The sequence below is a fragment of the Chanodichthys erythropterus genome, chromosome 2 (assembly GCF_024489055.1).
Source record: "Chanodichthys erythropterus isolate Z2021 chromosome 2, ASM2448905v1, whole genome shotgun sequence".
Taxonomy (NCBI): domain Eukaryota; kingdom Metazoa; phylum Chordata; class Actinopteri; order Cypriniformes; family Xenocyprididae; genus Chanodichthys; species Chanodichthys erythropterus.
The window spans coordinates 27,656,817-27,672,788 of NC_090222.1; the positions used below are offsets into that span (position 1 = coordinate 27,656,817).

At 36.7% G+C, this 15,972-nt stretch overlaps 1 protein-coding gene across 3 annotated transcripts; it reads left to right on the forward strand.

Annotated features, from left to right (window-relative positions):
• The first annotated feature begins 31 nt into the window (after positions 1–31).
• syt11b (synaptotagmin XIb) lies at positions 32–14,883 on the forward strand. 3 transcript variants are annotated; one of them, XM_067407830.1, is made up of 8 exons: positions 32–262; positions 2,345–2,436; positions 2,565–2,641; positions 3,311–3,380; positions 5,539–5,637; positions 8,735–9,651; positions 10,981–11,101; positions 11,629–14,883. In XM_067407830.1, exons 5-8 carry the CDS (start codon positions 5,625–5,627, stop codon positions 11,937–11,939), a joined length of 1,362 nt encoding a protein of 453 aa, XP_067263931.1. In that variant the 5' UTR covers positions 32–262; positions 2,345–2,436; positions 2,565–2,641; positions 3,311–3,380; positions 5,539–5,624; the 3' UTR covers positions 11,940–14,883. The 3 variants fall into 3 exon arrangements, with proteins under 3 accessions (XP_067263931.1, XP_067263921.1, XP_067263913.1); XM_067407820.1 differs by lacking the exon at positions 2,345–2,436; XM_067407812.1 differs by lacking the exons at positions 2,345–2,436; positions 2,565–2,641; positions 3,311–3,380; positions 5,539–5,637.
• The last annotated feature ends 1,089 nt before the right edge of the window (positions 14,884–15,972 follow it).

The following is a 15,972-nucleotide window of genomic DNA, read 5'->3' on the forward strand; positions in this document are numbered from 1 at the left end:
CGGTACTTACGGTCAGACTCTCAATCTGACGCAGTGCATCCCGACGCTCAGCATCCTTCAGCGCGCAGCATCCCACAACGGCCTGGACCAGACCAGACACGAGAACACCAAGTACTGTAGAGATGTAGCCATGAATCATACACATTGTATCAACTAAACGAAGGACCGTCGACATCTATTGTTTATTCCACGGCTGTTATCCGGATCGCAGCGCGCCCAACCCTCAAAATGGCTGAGATCACTGAAATAGGCGCAGTGTACGGTGAGTATAGCACAGGCCTGAGCCATTCCAACACGCCTGAGATATCAATGTTACGCATTATGGATGTACCTGACCTGATTAAGATAGCACTAATTTGGGATGTGTAATTTTGGAGAGTGCTTCTAGGAAGGGAAGTCAGGCTATATAACCGACATTAATATATGTTGTTAAGTCATGTAGTGATTCATTATATAGGGAGCGTTGTGAGCGTCGCAACGATGCTAAAGTGTTTTAATGGAGTGATGCGCAGTGAGATTGAAGCAGGAATGACGTGATGTCTATTCCGGACTGGACCCGAGGGCTCTTTGTTTGTTAATAACGCACAAGCGCACCGCTGAGATTACAGTCTCCACCCATGTGTCCTCAAATTCACCAGCTATAGTGGCTGGTTGTCACGAGGAATTTATCACATTTCAGTAACTATAAGATTTTGATTCAAAAGGACAATTATACAATTGTGTGTTTTCTCTAGCAGTGGTTTTGGATGCTGGTTTCAATCATTTCGTTTAAAACCCTCTTGTAGGAACAGTCATCATTTAGACACCCTAGTGTCCCATAGACTTTCATTTGTATGGACAAAAAATCAAAACCTTAAAAAAAATAAATAATAATAATTATATATATATATTGCTCAGCTGCTCTTTGACAGGAAGGCTAACATTTAAGGATGTGGTTGTCAACATTTTTTGACTCCAATGTCCACAACAATATTCAAAGCCACAATGACTTTTCCAGTTGTTCATGATTTACTGGATAGCTGGATTACTGGATATTGTTTACCTAAAATTTCTAGCCAGTAAAATATTTTAGAGCTTGACATAACTTGGTGCACATTTTTAATAAATAATAATTAAAAAAAAATGCCCGTGGATTTATAAGATTTTACTGATACGACATTCCAGGTCTAGAAATCACACTTCTTAAAATCAGACAGCTTCTTACAGAGAATGGGAACCCTAGTTCTTCAAAGAAAAAAGAAAAGCAGTGAATTAAAATCTTCAGTTGCTTTAGGTTATTTTAATGCACCTATTGTCACTGTTTTTTGGGGTTTTTTTGTTTGTATGTCGTGTCTGAGGGTGTGAGATAGCATGACAGAAAGGAGTGTCCTCGAATCTGATGCCAGCACCAGCTGGCACCACAGTGCCCACCTCCATCTGGCATTAGTCTCCGAGAGACATTTATGGTCCAGACAGCGTTTTTTCGCCCACTCTCACTGTGATGTTGTTTAGAATCCTGTAAGACAGTATTGTGCATATAAAACTATTTATTTGGCATGTTTTACAATAATGGATCTTATCTTATATGGGATACAGCCAGGTAAACTTAAATAGTTAAAAATGTTTTGGTTAACATGTAGTCTTGTCAAAACATTTTCCGTTTCTTACAACTGATTGCAAGCTCGCAATCTGCCTCCATCCAATCAACAACCAATGGACTGAACCAAGTTCCCGCCCTGAAAATTTTTCTTTTTCAATAATCCATTACACTGTACTTCATAATACAGAAAAAGAGTGGTTGCTGCTTGTTACATTGTGACTTTATGGGTCAATTTGGGTTTTTCTAGATGTTTTGCTGCATCATTCTGGTTTGACGTATCCACACTGAGACCACAGTGCTAATTACTACTAGCAGTGCTAATTTTAGTTAGGTTTGGTTAACTGTTGACTTGAATTGATTCAAGTTAACTGTTGACATAACATTGAACCCATCATTTTCACACACAGACAGCTTGTTTGTCATTTAGTGGATGCTTTTTATACGAAGGATCTTACACTTCACTGATTGCTGTAACATTGATAGGGCTCTTTTAGCAATCCTCACAGGTCTGCCCATACTGCAATCCAATCTGTAATGTTTTAACTAGCAATGAGTTAAGCATTAAGCTACCATCACCCACGGCAGGTGATCTCTGATGTTTGATATTTGATCACTCTACACTGTTAAAAATTGCTGTTAATTTACGGCAAAATTTTAACAGTATAATCCTGTTATATTAAAAAGCAGTGCATTACTGTTTTTTTACAGTTGGTGAAATGACGTACACAAATTTTAACAGCATTTTACCGTATTTATTCCACAAAGGAAAGAAAACAGTACTTAACAGTATTTTTGGAACTGAAAACTGCAGCGAGCACATCTGGATTTTTATCCGTCTTTACACTGTGATTTAACCGGTGAGTGCACCTTTGCCTTGCTCCTTTTACACAAGATAGGCTACACGTTTGCAATTGCAAATAACTGTGCAAATAACTGTAATAATTGTGGATGCTGAGCTTGTAACTGTTTTATACATCCATTTCAGTGCCAAACCTGCCAACCGTGCAAACTGCGTCACAGAGTGGAGCTGGATTTCGGATTCATACATTTCCCGAGTACGAGGTGAGTTCACTATGTATACCTATACAAGTTTTTCAAATATGATATACTATAAACTCTTCTGCAAAGTAAGCCTTTAACATCATAGCAACCAAGTAATATCGATGTAAGTTATTTCTAACTAGCTGAAAATTTCGTAATCTCGTTTGCTAATTTTAGCTTAAGATCTTTTCATTTATTGGATAATATAGCCTACATTTAGTTTATATTAGACAAAACGTTGATTTCGATAACGTTGTGCTTGCAAATTTGGGTAAGCTTGTTCTAATTTGTACATAACTGTATTATGAGGGGAGTTTTTCTTTTGTTGCTGTTTTGCTTCTTTAGCGTTGGGTGTATTTTGGATTACTTCGACCAAGGTTAGCTTGATAGAATAAGTTGCGCGTTACTACTCAGTAAGTTATTATGTTGATGGTTTGTATTGTAATGTTACTTTGCCCAGTACAGTAGGCTAAATGACATTTTATTTCAGTGGAGACTTTGTTGTTGTTGAGATTTTCGTGCCCAAAGACTGCCCAATTTGACTCGCTGTTGTTGTTTATGTTCTATCATGGTATTGTCCTAACAACTGAAATAGACATGCTCTTTCCTAATTTAAAAATTAAATGCATACATTACAGGCATTATTGTTAGTGTATTTTGTCTGTCCTCATCATTGTAACTGTGTCTTAGGCCTCTTCCACTGCAGCTGATGTAGAAAGGACACTTGAACAACCTGCAACTCCTCGACTGATACTCCTTGGTATGTATAGAACTCTATGAATGTAAAGTCTATTTTATTACATAAGCCTCTAAGGGTGTTTTTTTTTTTTTTTCTTTTGTATTTCAGCAAACATGGTAAATGCTTTTTTACAATACTGAAAGGGACAGTTCACACAAAATAAATATGCTGCCATCTTTTACCCATACTCATGTCATTCCAAGCCCTCAAGACTTTTATTAATATTTGTTATGTTATGACTTTACTTGAGGCACATGACTAATTGTTAAAGGGTTAGTTCACCCAAAAATGAAAATTCTGTCAGTTATTACTTACCCTCATGCCATTTGACACCTGTAAGACCTTCGTTCATCTTCGGAACACAAATTAAGATATTTTAGTTGAAATCCGATGGCTCCATGAGGCCTTCATAGGGAGCAATGACATTTCCTCTCTCGAGATCCATTAATGTACTAAAAACATATTTAAATCAGTTCATGTGAGTACAGTGGTTCAATTTTAATATTATAAAGTGACGAGAATATTTTTGGTGTGCCAAAAAACAAAATAACGACTTATTCAGTGATGGCTGATTTCAAAATCATAAATGAATCAAAGTGTCGAATCTGCAGTTCAGAGAACCAAAGTCACGTGATTTCAGCAGTTTGGCGGTTTGACACACGATCCAAACCATGATTCCCACACTGATTCATTTATGCTCCGATGCTTCCTGAAGCAGTGTTTTGAAATCGGTCATCACTATATAAGTCGTTATTTTGTTTTTTTTGGGCACAAAAAATATTCTTGTCACTTTATAATATTAATATTGAACCACTGTACTCACATGAACTGATTTAAATATGTTTTTAGTACATTAATGGATCTTGACACACAGATTCACAATGATCTGATGCTTCCTGAAGCATTGTTTTGAAATTGACCATCACTAAATAAGTTGTTATTTTGTTTTTTTTGCCGCACCAAAAATTTCTCATCGCTTTATAATATTAATATTGAACCACTGTACTCACATGAACTGATTTAAATATGTTTTTAGTACCTTTATGGATCTCGAGAGAGGAAATGTCATTGCTCCCTATGAAGGCCTCACGGATAGGGCTGCACGATTAATCGCATGCTATTCTCACGCGCATTTCGTCAGTAAAGCCGGTTCCCTGATTACCGCTAAATCGCCATCACCTGCTTTCAAATGAAGCGGCATTTAATAGACAGAGCCGTAGATCACTGAAAAGCCACGCAATATCGCGTTCATATCGCAGATGAATCGCCTGCGATAATGAACGCGATATTGCGTGGCTTGTCCGTGAACTACGGCTCCGTCTATTAAAGGCGCTCCGTTTAAAAACAGGTGATGGCGATTTAGCGGTAATCAGGGAACCGGCTTTACTGACGAAATGCGCGTGAGAATAGCATGCGATTAATCGTGCAGCCTACTCACGGAGCCATCGGATTTCAACTAAAAATATCTTAATTTGTGCTCTGAAGATCAACAAAGGTCTTACGGGTGTGAAACGACATGAGGGTAAGTAATTAATGACAGAATTTTCATTTTTGGGTGAACTTACCGTTTAAGTAATATGTCATTGTGGTTATGGGTTTTGAATTAATTTTGAATTAGTTAATAGTCATGTGCCTCAACAAGTAAAGTCATAACATGATACCTTTGTAAATCATTAGCTAAAGATTATTTTAAGCAGACAACTGGAAGTTGAAATGCATGGCTTTGACCGATTGTGGTAATTAACACGTTCATTTACATTATTAGTTAATATAATATGCTATTAGGGAATTAATATATTATGACACATTTAACTAATAACAATATATATATGCATGGCTTTGACCGATTGTGGTAATTAACACGTTCATTTACATTATTAGTTAATATAATATGCTATTAGGGAATTAATATATTATGACACATTTAACTAATAACAATATAATGATTACTTAATCTATTAATCATATAGAAACTTTATTAGTTGCTGATGCAGTAATCATTAATTAATGGTTTAGTTCTTCATAAGTCATACATTAACTCATGATTATTTGTGCATTAGTTAAGCATGAATTAATGCATATTACCTGTATTGTAAAGTGTTACCTTAATTTCTATTCACATTCTCGTTATGTAAACTTTTACCCACACTAATTCTGAATGTATGCATTTGTTTTTCAGACGCTTCATTGGAATAAATCCTGAAAAAGGCACCAAGGGTGGACAAGACTTATCACACTCGGGTTGCCAGTCTACTTAAGAAGCTAATGGACTTAAAGCGTTAGTTCACCCAAAAATGAAAATTTTGTCATTTATTACTTACACTCATGTCGTTTCACACTCGTAAGACCTTCATTAATCTTCAGAACACAAATTAGGGTATTTTAGTTCAAATCCAATGGCTCCTTGAGGCCTACGTAGGGAGTAATAACACTTCCTCTGTCTAGATCCATAATGTACTAAAAACACATCGAAATCAGTTCAATATTAATATTATAAACCGACAAGAATATTTTGGTGCGGCAAAAAAACAAAATAATGACTTATTTAGTGATGACCGATTTCAAAACACTGCTTCATGAAGCATCGGAGCATTATGAATCAGTCTATCGAATCATGAATCAGATCGCAGTTCAAACCCGACAAATGGCTGAAATCACATGACTTTGGCACTCCGAACTGCAGATTCGACACACAGATTCACAATGATCTGATGCTTCCTGAAGCATTGTTTTGAAATTGACCATCACTAAATAAGTCGTTATTTTTTTTTTTTGCCCCCACCAAAAATTTCTCATCGCTTTATAATATTAATATTGAACCACTGTACTCACATGAACTGATTTAAATATGTTTTTAGTACATTAATGGATTTTGAGAGAGGAAATGTCATTGCTCCCTATGTAGACCTCTTTAAGTCATTGGATTTCAACTAAAATATCTTAATTTGTGTTCTGAAGATGAATGAAGGTCTTACGGGTGTGGAACGGCATGGGGGTAAGTAATTTTGAGAATATTTTGTGATTTAAAGTGGCTTTATTTTTCAAGTTTTTCAAAGTTTTAATAAAGCACATTTTGAAGTTACTCTGCATTGTGTTAAATTTTTAATGTTTCAAAGGATATATTTGTACATTGTATTATGGTTTTAAAGCAAGACTTCTAAGGGGTAATTAATAAAATCAAAGAAATATCTAGAAAAATAGTTACACCTTTTTTTCTTAGCAGTCCATTTCTCAATATAATAACATTTGTAGCTTACAGTTAAAAAGTGCAAATAAACATTAATTAACTGTTAATACTTTTGACAGTAATTTACTGTTAATGTAGAAAATAACAGCTTTATGCTGTATTTACAAAAACAGTAACAAACTGTAAATTTCAACAACAGCAAGACACTGTTAATTTAACAGTAACTTGCTGGCAACCGTGCTGCCAGTTACTTACTGTTTTTTAACAGGACAATTTTTAACAGTGTACCGTATCCACAGTCTAGACACACCTGTCAGGGCTCTAAAGGGATGTTATTTTGATTTATATCCTGAGAAATACAGAGAAATACACCAAGAATTTAATCATTGAAATGTCTTGGTTTGGAGGTCAGAAGCTTTGCTACTCTCACTGCATTGACTAAAAGCTCAAGCAAAACTGTGTGCGTGAGGTGGGTGTCTATTCTCTTTGTTTGTGTGTGCTTTTGGTTCATGCGCATCTATGGCCCATGGGATTTTTCCAGGTAATTGGAGCAGCTGTTTTTTTGGAGCCTAGTAAAGTCTTGCATCATCTAGCAAGTGGGGTGAGGGTCTTTGTCTGAGGTTGGGTTAGAGTAATGAAGCAAAGAATAACATACTGGGTGGAGCACGGGCAAATATCTCTTTCTGTCTGCCTTGTGCTGTTAATTTTGGCTGTAGCTCCATCATGCTATTATTTTTTGGATGTGATGACTATAGACTCTTCTCCTTTTTTGATTTTTGCTGTCTTCACATTCTATTCTGAATCTTAGTCTTCATCACGACTAAGGCACCCAGTAAAACTGCTGATTTCACATCTGATCTCATAAGTTAGGTCACTGTGACCTTATAAAATGGCATCGTGGGGTGGACAGAGTGATCAGCATAAAGATTCATTATTAATCAAACCATGTTTGGGTTTCATCTTACAATGGCCATATATCAGCAAGACACACAAACACACTCTCCCGCAGGGCTGTCATCAATCTTCGTCTTAATTTATTTCACTGTCCTGACAACACAAGGACAGAAAGCTTTAGTAAATAAACTGTCCTTCAGATTTTTTTAATAAATGTTGAAAACAGTTGTGGTTCTCAATATTTTTGTTGAATCCATGATACATTTTTTGATGAATTGAAAGTTAAAGGTGCTCTAAGCGATACTGGGTGGAGTAACTTCCTGTTGACGTTCGAAGTGTTGTCAAACAAAACAGAGGCTAGCTAGACCCTCCCTCCTCCTCCTCCTCCCCTCCCATCCGTGCTTCCTGAAACATTCATGAATGCGCATTTAAAATCATTCTTGTCGGTTATTGGCTGGAGCATGTTTATTATGTTTCGTGGTCCAGGCTGCACCAGGTAGTTTTTGTTGCCGTTTTCGGAGCTTGTGGCGACTACAGAGACTGCATTTTTTTTTACAGTGTGTTCAGGGGACAGGCAGCTAGCGGATAATGAGGAGATGTTTGCTGTATGTGACAAAAAATGTTTTGGCCTAAAAACGTGTGACATCGCTTAGAGCACCTTTAAAAAGAACAGCATATCTTCTGTAAGATTGTTTTTTGGTCAATTTAAATGTGTCATTAGTGAATGAAACAAAAAAGTCTTAAGCCTATATGTATTTACATTCTCAACTGACATTCTATTCTATCCTATTCTAAAGGCCAGCTTTACAACATTTGAGGTGCTTTTAAACATTTTAACGTAGCACACTATTAAATGGCAGTGACAATGACAAACACTCTGATGTGACATTACATTCATACAGAAGAGAAGCGTCAAGACACCTAGATAGAATGTTATGATAGAATTTCACGATATTTCATAGCTATGTTGCAGAGTGGGACCGGATGCAGTAGTTAGTTATAGAGTGGTTTGTCACTGTGTGGGATGATTGTGTTCCTCTGCAACGTGCGGGTGGATTGAGTGGGCATGAAGTAGATATTAGAGTAAGTCTTCTGTGGATTTGTCAGTGTCTGCATGTTCAGAGCTGTTGTGCTTTAACCATCTAGAACGAGAAAGACTATTGTTATATTTTTTACGATTTGAGCCTGTGAACATCTTCAGGTATGAATAGACTGTTTGTGAATGTTGAAAAACGGATGTGATCAAATTGTTTATCAGTCTGTTTACTTTTCTGTCTCTGTTTTTCTCTTTTAGATATGTCTCCAGTGCTGGCAGGGTTTATCGGTGCTGGTGTGTTGGTTGTTGCAGTCTTTGCGTTAATCTTTTTGTGGACTTGCTGTCAGAAACATTACAACAGGACGAACTACAAGCTCCATGGCATCCAATCGGAACACAGTGACCCTCTCACAGACCCGCCGTACAAGTTTATTCACATGCTGAAAGGAATGAGCATCTACCCTGACGCACTGACCAACAGCAAGAGGATCATTAGGGTGGCACGCCAGGCAAGGTCCAAGACCACTGATGGGGCTCAAGGTAGCAAGGGCCGCCCAGTGGTGCTGGTAGATATGGATTCAGCAGCAGAAAGCGGCCTGCTGGGAGAGAAACAAATGCAGATGAGGCTCGGGGAAAGTGGCCACGAGGTTCCCAGGATGGAGAGGGAGCTTCCTGTGCGTGCAGATTATTGCTGTCTAGACAGCAGCTCTGCAAGCAGCAGTCAGACCTCCAGTACTACGGTTTCCAGCACGGCTACACCCTTCACCCCTGCCGATGAGCCCAGCCGGGGGGACCTCAGCATTGCAATCGACTATAACTTCCCCAAGAAGGCCTTGGTGGTCACCATTCTTGAAGCTCGGGGGTTACCGGCAGTGGAAGGCCAGACGGGCAGTGCAGACCCCTATGTGAAGATGACCATTCTCCCAGAGAAGAAACATCGAGTTAAGACTCGTGTTCTGAGGAAGACTCTGGAGCCTGCGTTTGATGAGACCTTCACATTTTATGGTGTGCCGTACAGCTCCCTGTCGGATCTCACTTTGCACTTCCTGGTGCTAAGCTTTGACCGGTTCTCACGAGATGATGTGATTGGGGAGGCGATGGTTCCACTGGCAGGTGTGGACCCGAGTACAGGCCGGGTCCATATTACGCAACAGATCACGAAGAGAAGTATGCAGGTGAGAGTAATATTCAATATTTTCTATATATATATATATATATATATATATATATATATATATATATATATATATATATATATATATATATATATACATACAAATAATAGTAAATATTATATAATATATAAGCCACTGTCCTGCAGAGTTTAGCTCAAACCGTGATCGAATAATATTTTTTGGAATATTTGTACATTTGGCAGATGCTTTTATCTAAAATGACTGACATTGCATTAACTGTACACATTTGATCAGTTCTTACTTTCCCTGGGAATCGAACCCATGACTTTGGCATTGCTAGTGTCATGCTCTACTGTTTGTACTACAGGAAAGTTTTTATTTAGTTTCAGATTAAATTCAAGTTTTAATTGAATTCAACAGATTTAATTCAACAGTTATTTCCTGAATTTAATTTGTGCTGCATGAAAAAAAACACATAAAGGTAAATTTAAGTAAAGAAAATATTGAACATTTTTATTATATGAAATATCGTAACGTTACATGTATAATATTTTTTACATTATTTATAATATATTATATTCCAAGCTAATATTAATACAACCACACAGTAAAACATTGCTGTAAGTTTAGTTTATACCTATCAATAACAATATCTAAGCCAAATTCTTCTTGAGGTTTTAAGTTAATTTTAAGCTAAACATGTTTCAGTTTAATTTTAACAATTATTTTCTGCATTTTGTTCATGCTGACTGATTCATCTGGGTTCTTTTTATAAGTCTGACACTTGTATGAGCTCAGCACTGAATCATCACTGTCTCATCCTCCTACTGAAGTTTGAAGTCATTGATAAATGTGCTTATCCTCCTGCTCACTGAGTGGGTTTAGATGATGTGTAGACAATCCTGTTGGCACATACATGAAAGCCTCCTCATGCCTCCGCACAGAACCAAAATTAGAAGTTTAGTTGCGAAGATAAACGGAAAACAAGATATTAAGGAGTCCTCAGCCCAGCCATTTTGTACTTATTATTAATGCATCCGATCAGTTACTTTGCTAATACGCCATGCGTAGAAGAGCTGCTATCACATTATCACTTACCTGCTTATGCTGCACTTCTTCCAGTGCTGTGGAGGGGCATAGTGAACTCAGGGATATTCTTAAATGTACTGCTGATTTAAAACCTCAATATTAAAACATAATTGTTTTTAAAAAGAAAAAAAAAAAAGAATAAAAGAAAACCAAAGAGCTCTATGCAATAATTAAATTGTCTTACATAATTAAGCTGTCTGTCTTGCAATTATGAATGAATGCATGCATGAAATGAGCAATTCACTTGACCATTATGTTTGTGTATTTGCCTTTCTGCAGTGTGTAAGCCATGGAGAGCTGCTGGTCTCTCTGTCCTATCAGCCTGTTTCTCACAGACTCAGCGTGGTGGTATTAAAAGCAAAACACCTTCCAAAACTGGACATCACTGGGCTGTCTGGAAGTAAGTATACATTTTGATTTTATCAGTCCGTAAGTCTTAAATGACCACCAAGGCTGCTAAGTCAGTAATATTGTGAAATATTATTACAAATATTATTACATATTTCAATTCAGTGTCTTCAGTGTCACACGAATATGCTGATTTGGAGCACAAAAAACATTTCTTATATTTTTATCGCTGCTGGAAACAGTTGTGCTTAATATTTTTTTGGAAACCGTAATACATTTCAGGATTTTTTGATGAATAGAAACTTCAAAAGAACAGCATTCAACTTAAATAGAATTATTTTCTAACATTATAAATGTCTTTACTGTCAATTTTGATGAACTTCTGAATAAAAGTATTTTTTTGTAATCTTACAGACCCCAAACTTTTGACCCATAGTGTATAATTAGGAAATTACATATATTTTTAAAATATTAAATTATCACATTTTTAAAATATAAAATGTAAGTATTTTTAATAAGTACTTCATCTAAATATCTAATCTAACAACCTTGTGTCCTTTGTGTTATCTTGTGTCCCAGATCCATATGTGAAGTTAAACGTGTTCTATGGCCACAAGCGCATTGCCAAAAAGAAAACGCATGTGAAGAAGTGCACACTCAACCCTGTCTTTAACGAATCCTTCATCTATGACGTACCGGCTGAGTTGCTGCCAGACATCTCTATTGAGTTCCTGGTCATGGACTTTGACCGCACTACTAAAAACCAGGCCTTAGGACGGCTGGTGCTCGGTGCAAACAGCCCCTGCCCCTCGGGTGCCGCCCACTGGCAGGAGGTCTGCCAAAACCCAAGGCGCCAAATCTCAAAGTGGCACATGCTCAACGAATATTAGAGCTTCACCACGCTCTCTCTCTGTGCACACACTAAAACACAGGCACACAGGAAACGATTAATAATGAGAGAGTTTGAGGAAAAAGATGCCTTTGTTACCATCACTACATGGGAGGTAACCGATCTTCAGGAGGACTTTAAAAAAAAAAAAGAGACTTAAGCCAACATTTACGTCGTTGCTGATGCGATGATGGGCCTCGGAAATGAATCTTTTTAAAAACACAAGTACACTCTTACTTTCTCACTCAGTTGCTCACATACACAAATGCACACACACCGCAAGAACACAACACGATAAATAATAAACAAGACCAAAATATAACATATTGACAGACTGTTAGGAGCTCATGGGGTGTATGATTCTGTAACTGTCCTAATGAAACTTATCGCATGTCTTAACACTCCATATTTCACTCCAGAATGGGACATTGTGTGGATTTGTGATAAAACAGGCTCTGATTTCTGGAACTTACATCAAGGGGAGCTTGTGATAAGCAGATGTACTGATTATCCACTGTATGAGCAATGCACCGAAGTGACGCATAGGTTGTATGATCTACGCTAAAAGTATGATTTGTTCTGTTCTGCTTTGGCTGGAGATGTTTCAGAGATTCCTGCTGTGTCACATTCTCCACAGCTACAAGTTGAGTCATGTGATTGTACAACAATAACCCTTTTGGCAGCACTCTGGGCCTGATTTATTGCTTGTGCAACAATTTCATCATGCACTTTGGATAAATCTGGCCCTGAAAACCTTAATCTGCACTGCTATGCTACAAACAAACTCTGAATGTCACCGTCTGTATGAATTTCATACATCAGAGCTTCACTTCACCATAAAACAGAGGTTCACTGTTTCGTAGACTTTACTTGCTCATGTCATCAAAAGCTCTTTTTAAGGTGGATTGGATCCACTGTCATTTTAAATCCTGTGTGATATAGAGATAGACAAAGAGATGTGTGCTTAGTTTAGAGCTGGAAAGCTCTGGCATATTAAGGGGGCAATCTGAGCCCTTTGGTGTGATGTTTGGGAAATGGAAAGATATGTAGCGGTATATCACTTGAATGTGTTCATGTAATTCTATCAGTCACAACACTTCTTCTAGCATACCTCGTTCACCTCAGTTCCCCTTTTTCTGTCTTGTACCACTTTTCCACATCTCTCTTTTATGATGAGAATTTGTATAGTCATTTATTTTATTTATAGTGTGCTTACCCTCAAGATCTAGATGGTTTACCAGTGTGCCTGCTGATAGCCTGGGCCTTTATCTCTGATTGGTGCTCCTCACTGTTAATTTAACAAGCCGGAGGTCTAAATCCGTCTGTGTTTCATATTGAGGCAGAATTAAGGTTGGGAACCGAGAATCAGAAACGATTCCATTAGAAAGAAATACTGGAACCAAATGGCGTTCAGCTCCATTAACTATTCTCTCACTTGCATTTTTTCGCTGATGCAGACGAAACATTGAATTAAAAAACTGTTTCCTGTTTTCTCAGTTTCCTGTACAATTTATTCAGCAGTGCCACAAAAAACGCTATTAAATCTACAGCGCGCCCAGTGTAATCTGATTATAGAACAAATACTCATGATCCATTTCTTTGTAGTGAATTGAAACTATACAGTGCAACCAGTGTAGTATGATTCTTGAATGAATGACTGTAATGAGTCGGTTCTTCTTAATGAATCAAAAATTTACAATGCAGTTTAGTACAATTCTCTAAAAACAAAAGGACTCTAATGAGAATTAGTGAATCAAATGATTTCAGTGCAACAGTGTGGTAGGATTCCAGAACAAATGACTCTAATGAGTCGGTTCTATTATCAAACCCACAACACAACTACAGTATACTAATCGGGTGCATTTCCCAAAAGCAACTATGGTCGCAAGTTCTGTCATTACCAATAGAGTTCAATGGAATTTACGACCTTAGTTAGCTAAACTTATGCATTTGGGAAACACACCCCTGTGTAGTAACTGACCAGGTTGTTCATATGACAATGTGCAGTTAAAAATACATATTATGTGTTTTGTCATTAGTATTTTATAAATATTCATAAATAAAATGTTGTCACATTTTTGTTTGAGTATTTTTAGATATTTTTAGTATATATATTTAAGAACAATTATTGGATTGTATTTATGCTGCCACTAAAAAGACTTATGACAAGAATTGTTTTAAATGTAATTATTTCTGAAAATTTTCCTTAAAAATACTAAAGATTCAATTAAGATTTAATTAAGACAATTAAGGACTCAGAATCAGATCCTTTGAATTCTTCTCGATTCCCATCCCAAGTAGGAAATTTGCCCAGGATTCAAGAGACCCAGCAGAGCAGGGACCATCACTGATCTGGGAAGCTCAACACATGGTGTCATTTCTCAAAAATACATTGCAAACATTTCCGCTTAATTCCCCACAAATTAGCCACTAGCAGTCAGCTGGTCGTGTGGCACATGGTTTCTCTATCATAGAGATGTTAGATTCTGAACTGTAATTCTAGATGAAAAAAAAAAAAAAAGCTTCTTTCCATTCAAGATTATTACATGCTAAATTCACAATCCCTGTATAAAAGTGCACCCTATCCACCCAGTAATGTCTTTCTTGTAGAAGACACTTCTTTGTGTCGGATCACTGGTATGACAAAATGGAAAGATATTAAAAGATTCAACCAAATCTGAGAAACAACACACAGGAGAAAAAACAAACACAATAGATTCAAAAAATAATAATAATAATAATAATTAAAAAAAAGACAGTCATTTGTGACCTATACAAAATCGCTTTGGTGTTCAAAAATAAATTGGCAGGAAACTGAAAAATGTTGTATTAGTGCAAACTAAAAAAATATCTTGTGAATATTTGACATATAATGTACTGCAAAATGTTGTGAGATCTCTGCTAATGTTACACACCCACCTGTATGTTAGTGTTCTTAACACCCAATGAATGTGCAAAATAAATGTGGTACACAAGTGAATTCTCTCTCTAGTATATTTTCACTCCAATATTTAAAGTGGTTGGATACATCACATCTGCTTGAGATGGGTGATTTAAAATAAAACTAGAACCTCAAAAATCAAAACATGTCAATATTAAAGCATCTTAAATGTATGGCATTGAAGCTAAAAATGAATGGCATTGAAGCTAAACCAAAGCAAATATCTGCGGCGTGAGCATTGACGTCAATTAAAATGAAATTATTTACCAATTACTAAATGAACCATGAAGGTTTCTTCTGTCTCACTCTTGTCACTAAAAACGTTATTGATAGTAAACAACTCTTACATTTAAATGTTACCAGATATGTTTGACTAGGAAATTAAACAATAGTGTCCTCTTTTGCTACAAAGCCTTCATGGATAGTCTGAGAAATTTCCCAGGCTCAAATTGTCAAACGATTGTTTACACTTATTAAAAGGTCCAGTTTACTGAGTAACTTTTTTAGTTGGGAATTAAGATAAACGGATATAAGACTACATTACTCTCCAAAGAGAGCCTTTGTGAAGGGTTTCAGTTATGACCTGGCAACGTGAGATGAACTTAATGTACTTCATCTCCACTGAAAGATTGATTTTCTCAGTAGAAACCTCAGGCTTCTGGTAGTCTATGCCTCATTCAATTTCTGAATCAGAACAGGAATGCTGATATAAAGGGGGCTGAACACACATTAAACGTCTGAACTGTGACATTAAAATCATAACTGACTAGACATATCTGACTAGACTCTTTGTACACATCAGACGTATTCAACATCACAACTTACGTTACAATTAGGTAACCTAATTTAATGCATTCATACTATACTTGTCTGTTTATTCACAATAATGATTTGCACTGATATATGTTGTCCTTCCACATATTTTAGAGATAAAAAATGTATTCTGGTATAAACATGATAGCCCACACAAGTCCTAGACTATTTTTCATCTGTATTAATGTAAGTAAATCAAAGAGTTTATGTGAGAAATGTCACACTCTTAAGACTGTCTTTGTCACTGTTAGGTAAATCAATAAACTGGCAAACAACGCCA

Coding starts and splice junctions, on each gene's coding strand:
- syt11b (XM_067407812.1), top strand. CDS start 229: ATGGCTGAGATCACTGAAATAGGCGCAGTGTACG. Junction 9,652..10,980: donor TCACGAAGAGAAGTATGCAG/GTGAGAGTAATA, acceptor GCCTTTCTGCAG/TGTGTAAGCCATGGAGAGCT. Junction 11,102..11,628: donor CATCACTGGGCTGTCTGGAA/GTAAGTATACAT, acceptor CTTGTGTCCCAG/ATCCATATGTGAAGTTAAAC.